The sequence below is a fragment of the Hylobates moloch genome, unplaced genomic scaffold (genome assembly GCF_009828535.3).
Source record: "Hylobates moloch isolate HMO894 unplaced genomic scaffold, HMol_V3 SCAFFOLD_6, whole genome shotgun sequence".
NCBI lineage: Eukaryota > Metazoa > Chordata > Mammalia > Primates > Hylobatidae > Hylobates > Hylobates moloch.
The window spans coordinates 20,343,390-20,362,893 of record NW_026652281.1 but is presented as its reverse complement, the minus strand read 5'-3'; the positions used below and the strand labels follow the sequence as shown (position 1 = coordinate 20,362,893).

General features: G+C 36.0%; 1 protein-coding gene across 1 annotated transcript in view; it reads right to left on the bottom strand.

Annotated features, from left to right (window-relative positions):
• The window catches only part of FBN2 (fibrillin 2), a 280,529-nt gene that overhangs the window by 10,076 nt on the left and 250,949 nt on the right, over positions 1–19,504 (bottom strand). The window contains exons 54-62 of the mRNA XM_032156530.2: positions 19,187–19,309; positions 18,598–18,729; positions 12,066–12,191; positions 10,531–10,737; positions 9,776–9,901; positions 7,998–8,120; positions 6,540–6,656; positions 5,813–5,941; positions 3,987–4,106 (exon numbers count right to left, since the gene is read on the bottom strand). Coding sequence (XP_032012421.1) covers positions 3,987–4,106; positions 5,813–5,941; positions 6,540–6,656; positions 7,998–8,120; positions 9,776–9,901; positions 10,531–10,737; positions 12,066–12,191; positions 18,598–18,729; positions 19,187–19,309 — 1,203 coding nt within the window. The remainder of the gene's footprint in view (positions 1–3,986; positions 4,107–5,812; positions 5,942–6,539; positions 6,657–7,997; positions 8,121–9,775; positions 9,902–10,530; positions 10,738–12,065; positions 12,192–18,597; positions 18,730–19,186; positions 19,310–19,504) is intronic.

The window sequence follows — 19,504 nt, the reverse complement described above, 5'->3', positions numbered from 1 at the left end:
CTAGAGAAGCAAGAGCAAGCTAATTCAAAAGCTAACAGAAGACAAGAAATAACTAAGATCAGAGCAGAATTGAAAGAGATAGAGACATGAAAAACCCTCCAAAAAAATCAATGAATCCAGGAGCTGGCTTTTTGAAAAAATTAACAAAATACACCACTAGCTAGACTAATAAAGAACAGAGAAGAATCAAACAGACACAATAAAAAAATGATAAAGGGGATATCACCACTGATCACATAGAAATACAAACTACCATCAGAGAATACTATAAACATCTCTATGCAAATAAACTAGGAAATCTAGAAATGGATAAATACACCCTCCCAAGACTAAACCAGGAAGAAGTTGAATCCCTGAATAGACCAATAACAAGTTCTAAATTTGAGGCAGTAATGAATAGCCTACCAACCAAAAAAAAGCCCTGGACCAGATAGATTCTCAGCCGAATTCTACCAGAGGTACAAAGAGGAACTGGTACCATTCCTTTTGAAACTATTTCAAACAATTGAAAAGTAGGGACTACTCCCTGACTCATTTTATGAAGGCAACATCATCCTGATACCAAAACCTGGCAGAGACACAACAAAAAAAGGAAATTTCAGGCCAATATCCCTGAAGAACACCAATGTGAAAATCCTCAATAAAATAATGGCAAACTGAATCCAGCAGCACATCAAAAAACTTATCCACCATAATAAAGTCGGCTTCATCCCTTTGATGCAAGGCTGGTTCAACATATGCAAATCAATAAACACAATCCATCAAATAAACGGAACCAAAGACAAAAACCACATGATTATCTCAATAGATGCAGAAAAAGCCTTTGATAAAACTCAACATCCCTTCATGTTAAAAACTTAAAAAACTAGATATTGATGGAATGTATCTCAAAATAATAAGAGCTATTTATGACAAACCCACAGTCAATATCATATTGAATGGGCAGAAGCTGGAAGCATTCCCTTTGAAAACTGGTATAAGATAAGAATGCCTTCTCTCTTCACTCCTATTCAACATAGTATTGGAAATTCTGGCCAGGGCAATCAGGTAAGAGAAAGAAATAAAGGGTATTCACATAGGAAGAGAGGATGTCAAATTGTATCTGTTTGCAGATGTCATGATTCTATATTTAGAAAACCCCATCATCTGACAAGGAGCAGTGGCTCATGCCTGTAATCCTAGCACTTTGGGAGGCCAAGGCGGGTGGATCACTTGAGGCCAGGAGTTTGAAACCAGCCTGGCCAACATGGTGAAACCCCGTCTCTACTACAAATACAATAATAATAATACTAATACTACTAATAATTAACTAATAATAATTAACCAAGCGTGGTGGCAGGCGCCTGTAATCCTAGCTACTAGGGAGGAGGTGGAAGTTGCAGCAAGCTGAGATCGTGCCACTGCACTATAGCCTGGGCGACAGAGTGAGACTCCATCTCAAAAAAAAAAAAAAAAACCCAACAACCCATTGTCTCAGCTCCAAAACTCAAACTGATAAGCAACTTCAGCAAAGCCTCGGGATACAAAATCAATGTGCGAGAATCACAAGCATTCCTATACACCAACAATAGACAAGCAGAGAGTCAAATCATGAATGAACTCCCATTCACAATTGGTACAAAGAGAATAAAATACGTAAGAATACAGCAAAAAAGAGATATGAAGAATCTCTTCAAGGAGAACTACAAACCACTGCCCAAGGAAATAAGAGAAGACACAAACGAATGGAAAAACATTCCATCCTCATGGATAGAAAGAATCAGTATCGTGAAAATGGCCATACCGCCCAAAGTAATTTATAGATTCAATGCTATGCCCATCAAACTACCATAAATTTCATATGGAACCAAAGAAGAGCGTGCATAGCCAAGATAATCCTAAGCAAAAGGAACAAAGCTGGAGGCCTCATGCTACCTGTCTTCAAAGTATACAACAAGGCTACAGTAACCAAAACAGCATGGTACTGGTACCAGAACAGACATATAGACCAATGGCCTATATATACATATAGAACAGAGACCTCAGAAATAATACCACACATCTACAACCATCTGATCTTTGACAAACCTGACAAAAACAAGCAATGGGGAAAGGATCTCCTATTCAGTAAATGGTGCTGGGAAAGCTGGCTAGCCATATGCGGAAAACTAAAACTGGACCCCTTCCTTACACCTTACACAAAAATTAACTCAATATGGATTAAAAACTTAAAACCCCAAACCATAAAAAACCCTAGAAGAGGCCGGGCATGGTGGCTCACACTTGTAATCCCAGCACTTTGGGAGGCTGAGGCGGGTGGATCACCTGAGGTCAGGAGTTCAAGACCAGCCTTGGCCAACATGGTGAAACCCCGTCTCTACTAAAAATACAAAAAATGAGCCGGGCATGGTGGCAGACTCCTGTAATCCCAGCTACTCAGGAGGCTGAAGCAGGAAAATCACTTAAACCCCGGGAGGCGGAGGTTGTAGTGAGCCAAGATCATGCCACTACACTTCAGCCTGGGCAACAGGGCGAGATTCCGTCCTAAAAAAAAAAAAAATCCCAGAAGAAAACCTTGGCAATATCATCATTCAGGACACAGGCATGGACAAAGACTTCATGACGAAAACGTCAAAACAAATTGCAACAAAAGCCAAAATTGACAAATGGGATCTAATTAAACTAAAGAGCTTCTGCACAGCAAAAGAAACTATCATCAGAGTGAATAGGCAACCTACAGAATGTTTTACATTATTTTAATAGCTATGTAAAAAATACTGTTTCTGATATTCTAAAGAGTGAGCCATACACTTTGCTTTTGCTTATGAATCAATAAATCTGGGCATAAGGAGTTCTACAACATTTTTTTTCTATGAAGAGGAAAAAAAGTGAATTAAATTTGTAAAGTTATTTTGAATGACTGCCTAATTGGTAATTTAAACAATTTTTTGAAACTGTCTTGTCTTTAACTTTTGATCACTTATTGGTTTCTGCATTTCCTCCTATGAGTGTATATTCGTGGTGTGGTAAAGCATCTGTCTTTGACCTGGCATGATTTTCCCTCCATTGAAATTTATCTTGATTTTTTGTTCTTAATTCACTTAGCTGTCATTAGAAATTTCTTTTGAGAAGACCACAAAGGATAAAATCAGACTAATTTATTTAGTGGATCACAATAATTCAATATGTGAATAACCTGTGAAGTAATTTGAATTACTACACAGAAACAGGAAGCATCCTGATATTTCTCTGCAGGACCACAGTGCCCCTTTCTGCTCAGTTATGCCAGCACCTAGCGTCAAAATGTGTTGATTGGTGTGTCTGTGAAGTGCATTCAAAAGGAGCCAAGAAATTAGGCATATGCTAAGTCAGCTGGCTATTCAAGTAGAGAATAATGTTCTCTTTGATCAATCGCTCCTTAAAAGGAGAATTTTAGCAACTATTATCAAAGCAAGGAACAGGGCTGAGAGCCACATATTTTATTTTACAAACACTTCTGTCTAGAGTTGCCAACAGCATTTGCTGTAAGTAGGTACTTCTTTGACCTTAAAACACTTCCCATCCTTTATTAAATCTATGCGACAGGAGAGCACACATGGACTGTCCTCATTAAGTTGATGTGAATTCCTTTAGATTCGTATGAGGGGAATGGATGGGAAATCTAAATATATTAAATTACAGACAAAAAAGTGGCTGACCTTCACAAACAAAGATGATGATTCTTGACATCATCTTCAGAAACTTAAAATTACTTAGCAGAAATTTAAAATGAAGAAACCTCTAGTTAAGTTAACTTTCCGGTACTTAAAAACAAACTTTTTTTTTAATAGATATTTTCAAACATACATACTAGCAGAATGAGTGCCCATGCATCAGTCTTAAGGACTGGTTTTAAAGTCTAAAATTCAAAGGCTGTACTGAAACCTCAACCCTCACAATTTGTTCATTTTACTCAGAGACACTTTCAGGTGAGAAAACCAAGTGCGATGGAAGAAAAGAGCACTCACCGACACACTGATTCCACTGGTAGTGCTGGATGTAGCCTTGGGGGCAGCCACATCTGTAGCCACCCAGGATGTTCTGGCAGCCGTGTTGGCACCTGTGGTTCCCATCACATTCATCAACATCTGCAAAAACAAGCCCGGCAAAACCTTTATGTCACCTTTCTTCTACTATTTTTAAATGCACTCCAAACGAAACCTGGGGTAACTGTTATCATGGGAACAAACAAACAAGACATGACACATAGAGAGGCTGTCATTTTTCCAGGTCACATGGTTATTAGTCAGTGGTGGTGCAGGGAACAGTTCTGCGATGGGGAAGAGACCACCTCATTCTTCTGCTCTCCACCAGACCACGGCACGTCAGTGCTCTAAATAACATTTCAATTTCAGCAAGTCAACCACAGCAACCACAAATGTTGTATATTTTGAACTAATTAACTGCATATGGTATGATTTATTTGGTAAATCATATATATATATAAAATATACTTGCATTGCATATTCCAGTAAGTTTGAAAGTGACTGAGATATAATCCTCATTTTTGGGAGGATAGAAGCATTACAGAGATACCTAAAAAGTACAATTATATTGCACGTAAAAATTTTTATTACCATTCAAGATTAATTAGATGCAAATCCCTCTTAAGTATTTAAATATGTTATTTTTAGACAAGATGTGGTATTATTATGCATGTGGAATAATTTCTTTGTTTATTTATGTATGCTTTTTTGGAATGACAACTGAATATTTGAGATCTATCCATAAAGAGTAAAATAGAATTGGCATGTCTGAGGGGTGTAACAAATTTACATGGATAATTAATAAATGGTATCTTATGGAGATGGTCATGAGCTGAACTCGCATGTGGCAAACAGCTGTAGGTTCAGAATACTTTCAATGTCTCAATGATTTGAAAGATAAAATATTAAAATTGACATTTTAAAAATTGAATTTTTCTTTGCTGAAAATGAGACACATATAAAAGCCCCACAAGCCTTACAGAGAGCAAATTAAATACTTTACATGTATTTCTAGAAATCCAAATCATATACTTATAAGAATAGTTAATGTTAAAAGGGTGATTAAAATCAAGAAAACTATAAATTGCAATACGATATAAGAATGTAAGGGAAATAAATATAGTCTCATAATCTCTGGCATGGGTGTTTATAAGACACTAATCCTAATACATTTTTCTTGTCATACACTGCCACTTGCAATGTAAATAGTGAAGAACTAGATGAAATTTTCTTAACTGCAAGCATGTTCTTATTTTCTTCCCACTTAAATGTTCCCTTGGATTTTACAGGAAATAGTTATTGCAGAGGAGACCAAGGTCCACTGTAGGAAAGTGAAGGAGTGAAGCGGGAGCTTGACTCGTAAAAAACAGAAACAGCCATCATTTCACCTTAGCATGTTCAGTACATTTGTTCAATTTTCTCTAATGATAGATTCCTTTTACATTTAATTCTTATACATTTAAGAATCATGGAACAAAAGGTCAATTATTATTTTTCTCTGGTATGCTTGTACACTACCGCAAACCATATTAGGCACAGAATTCCTTTTCAGCTCAATTCTTTCTCAGATCCATGATTAGTCAACAGTTACTTTAAAAGTCAATTCGTAATCACAGAATTTTTGTTTCACTGCATTTAAGTTTCCCTCTGTCCCGAAAGTGATACATAGAAATTTATGACCAGGAATAAGTTGCTGGGTCCTATTTTGCTCAATACTTTTTTTCAGATTATACCAATTTGTCTTGAAAGTTAAAAATATATATGGTTTACTGTTACTGGATTAAGAATTTTTGAGCAAATCAACTAACCTTCACAGTTCAGTCCGGTGGCATCAAGAGAGAACCCTCTTTGGCATTCGCAGCTGAAACTGCCTGGAGTGTTTTGACAGATTCCCTTTGCTCCACAAAGCGAAGGCTGAGACCCACATTCGTTGTTGTCTGGCAAAGCATCAAGAAGCAGAGCGTCAAACTTTCCAATCATAACATGTCTTAAGTTTCATACGAAGTAAAAAGCAATGTATGAAAACCTAAGTTTCATGATGTGAAAATGGCATTTTAGGAAAATTTATACCAAAATTCACTGTCATATTAAAGACAAAAGTGGTAAGAAAAAGTGTATTTTAAGAGGTTTGAGATTAGAGCATATTTTGGGGTGATTGAAGGCACACTGACTGAAAGTTCCTTAACGTGTGTCTTCAAAATAAAAGCTCAATTTGTTTGTTAACATGTTGTAAATTACAGTGAGCCTTTAATCATACTTTGTCTGAACACCATGGTTATATTGAGAACGTGATATAAAGGCACTGCTTGAAATATGGCTACTGTGCATGTGCTTGGAATAAAAAGGCCTTTTGTTTCCCCTTTGGATATTGTTCTTGAAAATAGCTATATTATTAGCAACTTCTTTAGACCACAAATGATGGGGTATTGGTTATGAATATAAGTACCAGGATATCCTTCTGTTTATACTTTTAAATACAATTTTTATGCATCTACTAGAAGTTTGTAAAATTTCCCATTTGTAACTTTGTCTTACCGATACAAGCAGTGTGATGCTGTGTGAAACCAGGTGGACATTTACAGGTAAACCCCCCCAGGGTGTTGACACAGAGGAACTGGCAGTTATGCTGTTTGGTTTGACATTCATCAAGGTCTGAAATTAGAGAGAAGCCAATGAAAATCACAGTAGATTATCTGTCTATGTTTCCTTTCTTGTGAAGCCACAGAAGATGTACATGCTCCATTAGAAGCATTTTGTCTAGATCTTTGCTGGAAGCTTCGTAGATTTCCATAGGCATATAGCAAACAGTTTCTTTTTACATATTTAAGCAGAATAAATACTACGGGCTAGGATGATAGGACAATTAAGGCAATATATAACATAAGAAACTGAATGGCAGAATCACAGCAGTTTCCATGAACTGTTCTCAAAGCTACTATCCAAAGGTTACAATTCTTGCACTGAATGCGGTATAGTACATGGCTGATTACTTATTCCTATTAAAGGAAGGATTAAATAAAAATGAAACAATCTAGACACTGATGAAGGTCCTAACACAAACACTGAGAGTCTCCACATTCAGATGAAAACATGGGCTTTAATATTAGAGGACGCAAAATACAGCATCTGTAATTCTAGTCACAAATGGTATTGATATTTGGACTCTACTAATAAAAAACTCAAAATTTGATTTTGGCTATACTAAAACTTAATTTGGAAACTATATTTAAAATAAACGTACCACATAAGATGTAGGCAAGACTAATTCATTATTTTACAGCTTAAAAAACGCTTTAGTCATACTCATTTTTTTTTTGATATGGAGTCTTTAGTCATACTCATAAACAATGCACAACACGGACCCATATCAGTGCACTAAACAGGTCCAAGCAGTGCTTGCTATTATTTTATTTTTTTGATATGCCTTGGAAATAAAACCTCATTTTACTGAGAATAATCTACATTTTAAAAATTTGCTCAGTCCATTAATTTCATTCTGATGAGGCTTACTATAAAATCAAATACATGAGTATAGTATTGAAGCTATTTTAATGATCTAATTTAGCTTGATAAATAATTACATTTGATACTACCTAAGCAAACATTTTAAATTTACCTATCTATTTTCACTTTTCCACAGTAAACCTGTAATAAAGGTAGCTTAGAGAAATAAAAGCTTAGATAAGCAACAACAACAAATATCTTATTTCAGTGATTTGTTTCGATCTCTTCCCACACCAAAATTTTTGTTTTATTTTTTAAAATTTATGTAGTTTTCTGTAAGAAGCAAACTGTTTTAACTTGGGTTTTAATCCTCTCTGCTTCCTGCAATGAGCCTATTGGTAGAGTTTTTCCATGAGCAATAACATGGCCACTAGGATGGGACCTTTTAATGAAGGTGATGCACATGGCATAATCCCTGACAATCTAATATTTAAATTTGAAAGAAAAGATACAGACAAGGGTCACGATTGTCCGAGACTCTTCACTCACCTTTGCATGTCTTTCCATCCTCTTGCAGGACATACCCCCTCGGACATGAACACTGATAACTCCCCTCAGTGTTCTTGCAGATGAAGTTGCATGGTTTCGGGGACTGGGAGCATTCATCAAGGTCTAAGTAAAAGTGATGTAAAGATTAAATTACTGGTTACAAGAAACAACCGGACTCTTTCCTCCTTCCGTATTCACACTTCATTCTTTTTGTTTTTCCTCTTCAACTTCAAGTGTAATATAGCCAGAGAGAAATGATGCACAGAAGGATTTTCTCTAAAGTAACATGTGGGTTTACTTTGTAAATCAATCTATGGATCTTGGGTAAATATTATGATGTCTAGACAACTGTCTGGGTTCAAAATTACTAAATTCTTTAGATTAATATACTTTGGTTTACAATCTGAGAATCATAAACTTAATAAGAGTTTCTCTATTTTTGACACATGGATGTGGCACAAGTTCTCTTAAAGTCTCTTTACTGAGGCTCCCTTAAGCATCTTGTGGGATCACAGATGCTGCTGGAAACCTTCCACTTTCCCCTTCAGATTCAGTCCTCACCTTGGTCCACCCTGCTCTCAGGCCCAGGAGTTGGAGCTCTAGAGACTCCATTCGGAGGCTCTCCCTTGCCCTCTGTCTTCTGTCTGGCCCTTATTTCCTCAACTCTCTCCCTGCAAGATAGGCTCAGGCTGGCTGAGTCACTGGATCAGCTGTCAGAGGTCCTCTCACGGCAGCCCTCTGAGCACAACTTTCTTTTTCCAGGTTCCAATAACCTCTGACTCTTTTCTTTTGGCCCAGGGGTAGTACAGCCCCAGCACACAGCACTATGCCTCCTGGCTTTTCTACATGCTGCTCACAGGTGTATAGACAGTCTTTTTGTTAGACCCTCCTTGAACCGTCCTCCTTGAAATATGCCATCTCTTTTCTACTCAGACTCTGAGTGATAGCAGACAATCTCCATTTCCTCCACATAACATAAGGCGTTGATGCCCACAGAATGCTGAATGCTCATGATTAATGGCCTATTCTCTATTACTCATGCTCTTCTGTTTCAAAGAAGTCAGTTGGGTTTTCTTAACCTTTTAATGCCAGGTGTGCTTGTTATTGACATAGGTAATTTGATAGAACATCAAGTAAGCTAATGAAATATAAAGGAGAAAAATTTTTTTTCTTTAACAAAAATGAAGTTGAATACTTTGGAAAGACTCAACAAAAGTCTAAGTCCTTTCTGCCCCACGACTGTCATATATTGGTGTGAGTGAGACAATAAAAAACCGAATAAGAAAAAGAAATTGTAAAATGGTAGAAGGATTCTGTACTGAGACTGCTCCGCAGCTGGAAATTTTATTTAGGTAATGCTTACTTGGTATACTTTATGCAAAGAATAGCAAAGAGAAACATGGAAAACATTCTCTTAATATACACAAACACATATATTCATAAGAAAAAGCCCTTTTCCTTCAAAGAGTGACAAACAAATGTGCACTTTAAATTTTAAATTAAAATATAAAATGTTGAAAGTATGTATTTGTAATTTTTGTTTCCCTGATTGAACAGACTTTTTTTTGATGAAGTGAACAATTCTACATCCCACATTATTGGACAAAGGCCAAGTGCTGTGTGATTAAGAAGCACATTATTGAGAGGATGGCATCATTTTAATAAAATATATATTCCAAAGCTCCATAATAAAGAGACTCTACTGATAATGAGTGACTTGTAGGAAACAGTAACTGATTAGCCCCCGAACCCCTGAATATAGAGGTGCCCATTGTTACCTATACAAGAGGTTCCACTGATGTCTGTGGTGTAGCCAACCTTGCAGAAGCATCGGAATGAGCCCATGGTATTGATGCACTGACCATTGGTGCAGAGGTTTGGCATTACCTTACATTCATCAATATCTGTGGACCACAACAACAAAAACAATCAGGAGTTAACATATATGCAAGGGTAAAACTGGTTAGAATCAAAGAGAAATGAAGAAATGGAGAGGAGATAACTAACTGCAAACTTTCCTAATAGCACTGGAGCACCTGTTCATCAGTCAGATGAACAGCAACATGGATGTGACAGAAAAATAATCTCAAGTGATGGGAGGAGATAAAGGGAGACTCTGGTGAAAGCCCTGTTTAAGACTACCCATTTTGCAATCTAAGCATGAATGATTTTGGGGGGAATCTAGAAAGCTACCCCCTTAAAGTCCATCCCTTAAAAAGCGTGTGATCTTGGGAAAATTGCTTATTGTTACCTTAGCTTTGTGCATCATTTTCCTCAACTGTTAAAATTGGAATAACACATTCTACCCCTTAGGTCTGATAGGAAGATTAACTCTTAAAATCTCTAAAGCATTAGCAAAGATTATTCTTTCTATATACATATATATGAAAACACACATCAAATATAAATATCAAAGTATAAACATTTTGGCTATTCTTTTGATTGTATCAATTTTTCACTTTTCCTTCACATTTATCTGAATTGATAAAATTTAATGTGTTGATTATATGAGTAAATTTCCTCAACTCCTTACCTCTTCCATCAGTTGTATATCCTGGGCCATGAGGACATATCTTTTTGTACTGGGCAGTTCCAGGAAGTGGGCAAAGCTCACACTGGTGGCCCCAGCCTCGCCCACCATCACAGCAGCATTCTGACTTAGTGACGAGATTGCGACTGCTGGATGCCATTTGACATATTGTCTGCAGTACCTCTGCAAAGCAGAGACCCTGTCGATTGTCTGAAATGGCAAAGTAGAAAGAGTTAAGGATGCGGAACTGACATTTCATTATCCTGGCTTTCAAATTAAGCAGGGCAGTCAAGAATTTCCTCCTTAGGAATAATTAAGACAGCTTAATGATTCAAAGTTTTGCTGGCAGTTAAGTTCATAGCATATTCTTTCACTACAGACTACAGTTTATTAAATTTGACAAAAAGTGATACTATACTTTAGAAATAGATTTTTTGTCCAATCCACTGCCAACTAAATGATAGTGTACTACCATTTCTGTAGAATACAAGTGAAAGGAAAATCAAATTAAATTATTTTCCTTTAAACAAATGAGTGCCAGGATTAGTTTCTGGAAAGCACATTCTAGACTATATTTTATGAGCTTGGTACTTATTCAATCTGATATCTCATATTTTCTACATCTGAAAGACTGTTCAAACACTTGGACTGAGTAGACTTTTAAAAAATGTAAATAAAATGATTTTTTCAGATATAGAAGCCAATCAAATCTTTAATATAGTTTTATAAACAATCCTAGCAAAACTGTTAATAAAATGAACAGAAAGTTACACTTTATATGTAGGTTACTTTTCCTATTTCCTAAAAGACTGATGTCAGTAAAGGTATAGATTGGAGATAACAATAAACAAAAAATGTTTTTTTGATCAAAAATTTCTTGGAATTTGAAGCATATGACGTCGTTCAGAAAAAAATGTGATATAGTTGAAATACTCTTTCTATGTTAAATCAAGTGATGAGTCAAACAGCTTACTGCTCTTATTTTTTTGTTTACCTTGAATTTTACTATAGCACACTTTTTGCAGCTGCCATAATTAACTACAATGATTTATAATGTATGCATTTTAGCATTAAAATATAATGTCTGAGATTTATATTTCCCATAAAAAGGTCTTGTAAAACATTTTTTTTTCTGTACCACAATATAAAAAGTAACCTTCCTTGCATTTTTGAAATATGGCATTTATTTTGCATTAATTGTGGCAGAGGTTACCTCATATTGCAAATATTTCCTTTTGGAATTAAATCATCCTCTGATGTAAGTTTTACTAACGCCAAATTTTCCAAAGAGCTTAATTAATCTTAATTTTGGAAAGACTATTTAAGATTGTTATTTACATTACACACAGATGTGCATATAACACACACATACAAATATATCATTTTAATAGATGTGCACCTTTAAGAAGAAGCATGTGGATTATTGAGATTGGGGGATTTGTTTAGCAGACAAGAAAACATAAGTGGAGCTGTTCTGTGATGACATCATGAACAGATGTTTTATCTACCAAGTATAATATATTTGGATGCCAACTTACCAAGGCACTCAGTGCCTGAAGAACTTGACTGGAATCCTTCATTACACTCGCACCTATAGCTTCCAATAATGTTAACACAACGTCCATTTTCACAGATTCCTGGCTTGGTCCTGCATTCATTTTCATCTTTGGAAAAACAAACAATAAGAATAATGAGAAAACTGTAAAATTATAATTTACAAGCTCTCTTCTAATGGGTTATATCTTAACACTTCTTTGCCAAAATACTGATATGATGAGATTAAAAATGGTCATGTGTGAATATTAATTTATTTTTAGCTTTACTTCATCCTTCTAGGTGGGTTCTTTCTTAAGATAAAGTTTTCTTCTTCTTTCTTTTCTTTATCCTCTGCAGAGAAGGGATAGTGTTAATATATAGAATTGGAAATTGGCCTCCAAAAGGAATAGAATTGCCCTGAGACACCAGGCAAGGATGGGAACTCTGGGGAAAAGAATGTCAGTTTCTGTGATATTAGAGAAAGGTGTGGGGAGAGGGATGGTGGGTGTTCGGTAGGGGTGATGAGTACAGTAAAAGCCACACAGGCCAGGAATAAAGGACAAGCTCCTAAATTGGTTTTGAGTAAAATCACAGGAACAACTATGGTCTGTGAGGGTAGTTAATGGGAGAGGAAATTTAAGTAATACTGCTCTTTTGGTTGGTGATAAATAAACCTACTTCAACAAAATTGTTTTCATTAAAATTCTCTGTATCTTTACTTTTGTGCTTTTTTGATATTTTGTAAATTTTGTTTGAGTTTTTTTTTCAAAGCTATGTTGTTAGGAGCACAAGAGAGCACATGACAGTTACATCTTTTCGATAAATGGCTCCTTTCATCTTTATACTTAAAAATTTTTAAAATTTACTGACATTTATATTTGCATGCACTTTGCTTTTATTAGTATTTGCCTTGAATATTTTTATTTTCAACCTATCTCAGATTTCAATTTTGGTACTACAATTCTATTAAAGAGAACCTAGTAGAATTCTTAAAAACACATTTATCTTTTAACCAGCAGTTTAAACGACTTATATCTGTCATGATTACTGATATGTTTAGAGTCTTACCTGACATTTTACATTGTTTTATATTTACTGTGTGATTGCCCTCTTCCTATGCCCTCCTTTTCCCTCTGAACTCATATTTGGAAGTTACAGTCTTCTTTCTATTCTTACAGTGGAAACCACTGAACAACTTCAACACACATTCTTAATGAATAATTTTCTATCAATGCCAGGAAGTATCTGTTTTGAAAGCTCTGGGCCATAGTAAGCACCTTTGCATAAATTTACTTTTCTCTGCCCTCTCCCCGAACCACCTGCCATGTTGATGTTATCTAGAAATTTTGGTTTGTTAGATTTTTTGTGTGCCATCAGCATCTGTTTAAACTAATGAGGCTTACTGGTTTCTTGGCTCACCATTGTTCCACTTATATTATTTCTTCCTCTTGAATTAATTTTAAAAAATTAGTGTATGTAGTTCGGTAATTATTTATTTATTTATTTATTTATTTATTTATTTATTTATTTATTTGAGACGGAGTCTTGCTCTGTCGCCCAGGCAGGAGTGCAGTGGTGCAATCTTGGCTCACTACAAGCTCCGCCTCCTGGGTTCATGCCATTCTCCTGCCTCAGCCTCCCAAGTAGCTGGGACTACAGGCTCCCGCCACCACTCCTGGCTAATTTTTTTTTTTTTTGTATTTTTAGTAGAGACAGGGTTTCACTGTGTTAGCCAGGATGGTCTCCATCTCCTGACCTCGTGATCCGCCCGCCTTGGCCTCCCAAAGTGCTGGGATTACAGGTGTGAGCCGCCGTGCCCAGCTGGTAATTATTTAAGAGGGGTATAAGTATTCTAAAACAGATTTCCGACCATGTCTTCTTTCGTTTTCATACTTGATTGAGTATAGAATTTTAGCTGAAAATTATTTTCCCTTAGAATGCTTTCAAAATATAGCTCCTTTATTATTTTTTTTTAACCCAGTGTTAGTGTTCATTTGTAAGAAATCTGGTTTTTCTCTCTGGAAGTTTTAAGGATTTTCATTTTCTTCTTAGTGTTTTGAAATTCACCATGATGTGCCTCCTGTGATTATTTTTTTCCTCTTTTAGAAAAAAACTCTTATTTCAGAAATTTAAAGGTATATACAAAAGTAATGAGTCATGAATTAAAAAGTTTTTTTAGTTCATTATTTCTAGAATCTGAAGGTGCAAGGTCTGTTGCCTTGGTCTAATCCTATCCTTAATGTCATTCACCTTGATATTGAATTATATTTGATTTGTCTGAATTATTTTTTTTCAAAAAGGGCTTTTGAACTAAAAGTGTTCTTGGAAGAACTCAGGATATACTGCCTGAGTTCTTCCAAGTTTGATTATGTATAATACAGCTTCTGCTGTAGTACATAATTTGTGCTTCAAATTCTTAGATTAATTTTGCTTTACTGACATTGGCATTAAGAATTACTGAGAAGAGGTTGAAAAAAAGTTGCCTGATTCTTTTTTCTGTTGAAATTTGTAACTTTAATAGGGTGTATCTTGGAGTGATGTTGCTCTACCTAAATAATGTTGATTTTCCAGAATTGTACTTTCTACCCTTTGACAATTTGTGGGCTGCACCAGTATTGTCAATTATCGACCTTTCCATTGTCCACCACTCTTGTCCGATGCTCCCCTACTTCTACCTACTCTATGTCCAATCCAGTGCAGCATGACAGCCTAGAGAAAAACAGGCTTCATTTCAATAAGATTCGACTCAAATCTCAAATGGGTACGTGATCCTCCGTCAACAATCCTACTATACTTCTTAGTATCTTCACACTCCCATTTTCTAAAATGACATTACACACTCAGACACATCAGACGTCTCTCCCCTATGAACCACCGGGCTGTGCCCTCACTTTCAACCTTTTGTCCTCTTCCAACAGCTAAACTATCTTTGTTTTTTCTCCAAGGCCAGCTCTTGCACTGGTACTCTAGATTGCCTTCCCAGATTTCACGATACTCCCTTTTCAGCATAAACTCTCCAGTAACTTTCATCTTAAAATACAAAAAACTTTCTTATTCACCTATTACCCCTCTGGCTACTGCCACATGTATTGATTCCCTTTCAGAACAAAATTTCTGGAAGAACGATCCATGGCGATAAATTCTGCTTTCTCATCACTGATTGTTTCCTTAACGTGTGTGCTCCACTGAAACTTCCTGAAGAAGTCACCAAATCTAATTACAAGTCTATGTTACTCTACATCTTAGTAGCATCATACAAAAGTGGCCACTTTAGTTCTCAGGACATCACACAGACATGGAGAACTTCCTATCTTGCTGGCTACTCTTTCTTAGTCTCCTAATATTTTTAGTCCCTCTAAATATTGGAACAACCAGAGCCCAGTCTCCTTGGAAGGAGCCCTGCTCCTTCTACTCTCCAGGATCTTTCTCTTGGTGTTCTCAGTCAATCCCATAATTTTTCAAACACTATCGATTTGCTAGCAATTTACATCTATGGCTCATAAATATGTCTGCTGACTTGATATTCCCACTTGGAAAGCTAGTACACATCTGACACTGAGCATGACCAACACAGAACTTTTATTCTTCTGTGTCCCCAACCAAACCTGTTTCTTCCAATCTTTTCCATATCAGTTAATAGTAGCATCAAGTAAATTATTATAATAAGCTAATTTACTTTAGTTACTCAAGCAAAAATCCTGGGACTTATCTTTTATACATATTCAATGAATCCATCAGGAATCCATCAGAAATCCAATCTGTTGATTATTTCCAATACATTTTCTGAATCTGTCCACTCCTTTCCACACTACGGTGGCCCTAATCTGAGCCTCCTTTTTCTCTCATCTGGATGTTTAAGACAGTCACCTAAATGAAAGTCTTGTTTCTGCTACCACCTCCTTAAAATCCATTACCTATAAGGCATCCAGGTATCTTTAAAAATGTAAAATGGAAAATAACAACAAGTAATACTTAACTGAAATTTTACTCTATGCCAAGCACTGTACTAAGGGTTTCATGTGAATTTTTTAATTTAACCCCCCCAATAATCCTATGAAAGTGTGCTCAAACTTCCTATTTGTTTTTACTTGAGGAATCTGAGGCACATATTTAAGCCAACTTGCCCAGGGTCACAGAGCTAGCACATATGAACCTAGATTGCTAACATTCATAGCCCATCCCCAGGGCCCATACTCTGAGTCACTCTGCCATAACACTTTAAGCATGAAACCAAATTCCTTTCCATGGTATTTGCCTACCTTTAGACCCACTTCATGCCACTCTCCTGCACAAGCTTCAGCTACACTGGTCTTGTGTAATTACTCATCTTTGAACAATTTTCTCCAGTTCAGCTACTCACTGAAAAATAGTGTAGCTGGTCACAGGTGCTAAAGTGGGCCTAATGTGTAGTTTCAATTCATGTTTGTTGTATGAACATCCTCTCACCAAATCTGTCATGCTCTCTACCCTTGAGGCACTACACTCAGGCTTTCAGGTAATTTAGGGAGTCGTGTGGCTCTGATAAAGTTCTTAAAGCCTTAGAATCTCTGACGGTTGCTGCTTCTTCTCTTCCTGCCTCACATCCGGCAGTCTCCATGTCTAGCAGACTAGTTTGTTGATAATTAAATAGTATCCCGTATTTTCTCTTTTGCGTCTACTTATCTTCACACTGCAGTGTAGAAACAGGTCTCTATAAAAGCACTCCATACTTTTCTCATTTACTTATGTCCCTGATCTTCTAATCAAAGATTGTTGGATAAACTTTAAAAAATTGGGACAGTCTGCCAAAGTCTAAAGAAGAAAATTTAATGATCTTGGTAAAAAAAAGTTCTACTTATCAGATTTCTTGATTCATTTATTTGTTTAAGAAATAATTACTAAGGCATAATATATTGCATAGTCAAGTTTCCGTCTCTGATTAGGTTTACGGTTTTCATTAAAGAGGTTTTAGATTTCCTGTATAACTTTAATTACCTTAACTGTAATACTTTTAGTTTCCGTTGCAATCGACTTTTTTGGGTAAGTTTGTTTGATTCCAATTTCATGCATTGGCATTTTTATTGATTGTTTTTGTGGCTTTTTCATCTTGACTTTTGTAAATACTTTTTCTTTGTAATAATATTTTTACTGTTTTTTAAACTGGAATTTCTAGTAGTGAAAACATATTGTTTGCATCAAAGTGTTCTACAAAGAGTTTTGTGATGATCAAAAAAATTTTGCAGACAATTCAGCTATCAGCATGGTAGAATGAAAAGCTTGAAGATCAGAAAAGTTTCAGAACCTGTATCTTTTGTAGTGCTGTTTAACAACGAAAAGAGTACAAATGTAGAATGCTGCCCTTGGTCTTTTCTTTGAAAAAGTAAGTTCAGAGGATAATAGAATATTAGAGCTAGAGCAGATACACCCTTCCCAACACCCGCCCCCACCACTCCTATCAATCAGGCAGACTATGTTTCTCACTGTATGCAGATGAAGGAACTGAAGAACAGAGGATTGAATCACTTGCAAGTCATCCACATCATTTATAGCAGATCCATGACCAGAAACCTGTGTTCTTAATCTGATCAGTGCTTACTCCCTCTTTCCCAACAACACATCTTTAAATGCAATAAAGATAGCATAATATAAAATTCAGCTAGTTATAAAAATAAGAAATTTCCATGCATAAAAATTAAAACACATTTTTAAGTATTTTAGCCAATCTCTGATTAAACATAGCACATACATACATTGTTTTCATTCAAATAAATTAAAAGAGAAATGAATGAAAAGAAATTTCATGTACAGTAAGAAGACAGGATGATTAAGAATGCTGATTTCCTTTCTTCCATACATGGTTATTAGCATTTTGCCCTGTGCTAGATTTGGAAGAACACATATGACTTAGGAGTTTAGGTTAATATTCTGGGACAACAGATCTTGGAAGAATAGTGTTTTTGAAAGAACCGCTGCATAACTACACCTCCTATGTAGGTCTATTTTTAACTTTATTAAGTACTATATTTGAATGAAATATCTAACAAATGAAAAGAAACTAAAAAATCCAATTATAATTTGTTGTATATATAATTTTTTATATGACACATGTAATTCACAATAGTTCAGAAACTCACTCTTTTGTAAAAAAATTAAAATGGACAGATACAGCTAAAATCACCTCAGACTAGTTACTTTTGATCTCAACGTCTTCCCTAGTAGTTAATTCCTTCTATAAATTAGGGTTTATCTTTTTCAAAGTTTTTCTATATATTTACTTGGTTACATATGTACTTACAGAACACATATAGTTTTATTTACAATTTTCTTTAAAATATGAAATCAAAAGGGCATGTATTCTTGAGCAGGCATAAATGCCACAATCCAGAACCTATTATATTAGCAGAGACCCTGAGATGGAAGAAACCTAGCTGTATCACTGCCTTAATACAGCTGGAAAAATAGTTGGCTTGCAGTTAAGATGATGTGGGTGTAGTGCCATTAATTAGGCTGGGAGTGGAGGCATTATATAAGCAGACACCCTCCCTTACCACTTACCTACACAGCCTTCTCCATCGGGCCTTCGGGCCATTCCAGGAGGGCAGATGCACATGAAGGTGCCAATTAGATTCTTACACATCATGCCCCTAGATTCACAGTCGTGTAACCCTTCAGCACATTCGTCCAGATCTAGAACATAAAATAAAAACAAAAAATTATCTGGAGCAAGCTGTAGTTTTAGTACTTTTAAGTCACAGGTGTGGTCTTCTGACACTTAACATGTAATTTTATGGTGGGACAGAGAAAGGAGAAGCCCAGCCATTGTCAGCTATTGGCTATAGCCCAGATGTGTAAGTTTCAGCACTGCTCATAGTGATAAGAAGTTCAGGGAAGGGCAATCTTTGCTTTAATAAGAATCCAAGAGTGTGACAATAGTGGGCTTCTCAGCCCATCTTATCTCCGACTTGATTTTACAAAAATACCATCATATGTCTTGTTATCTAGGTATGGAAATCTACTAGCAAAATGCTGTCATATATATTTCTGTAAAGCTCTAGAAGAAATTAGTTGAGAACTATAAAATCATTAAAATATATCTCCAGCATGACAAATAAAGTTCGAACTACTCCCATGTCTGTGGCCTTACCTTTGCACATCTTTTGATCTTCCCTGAGGGCATAGCCAATCGGGCACGTGCATTCATAGGACCCAAAAGTGTTCATGCAGCGGAAAGCACATAGCAGTGGGTTCTGGGCACATTCGTTGATATCTGACCAAAGAAATGGACAGGAATGTGCTCAGCCTAGAGTTATAATTATTTGTATAACTAAATGTTGATGTCATTTACTTGGCAGTCATACACAGAGCAATAGAATAGTAGAACTTACACATCTGGTATGCAGAATTTAGTACCTAACAAACTCATCTTTCAAAAATAACAGCTATAAACTCTGGAAAGAATATA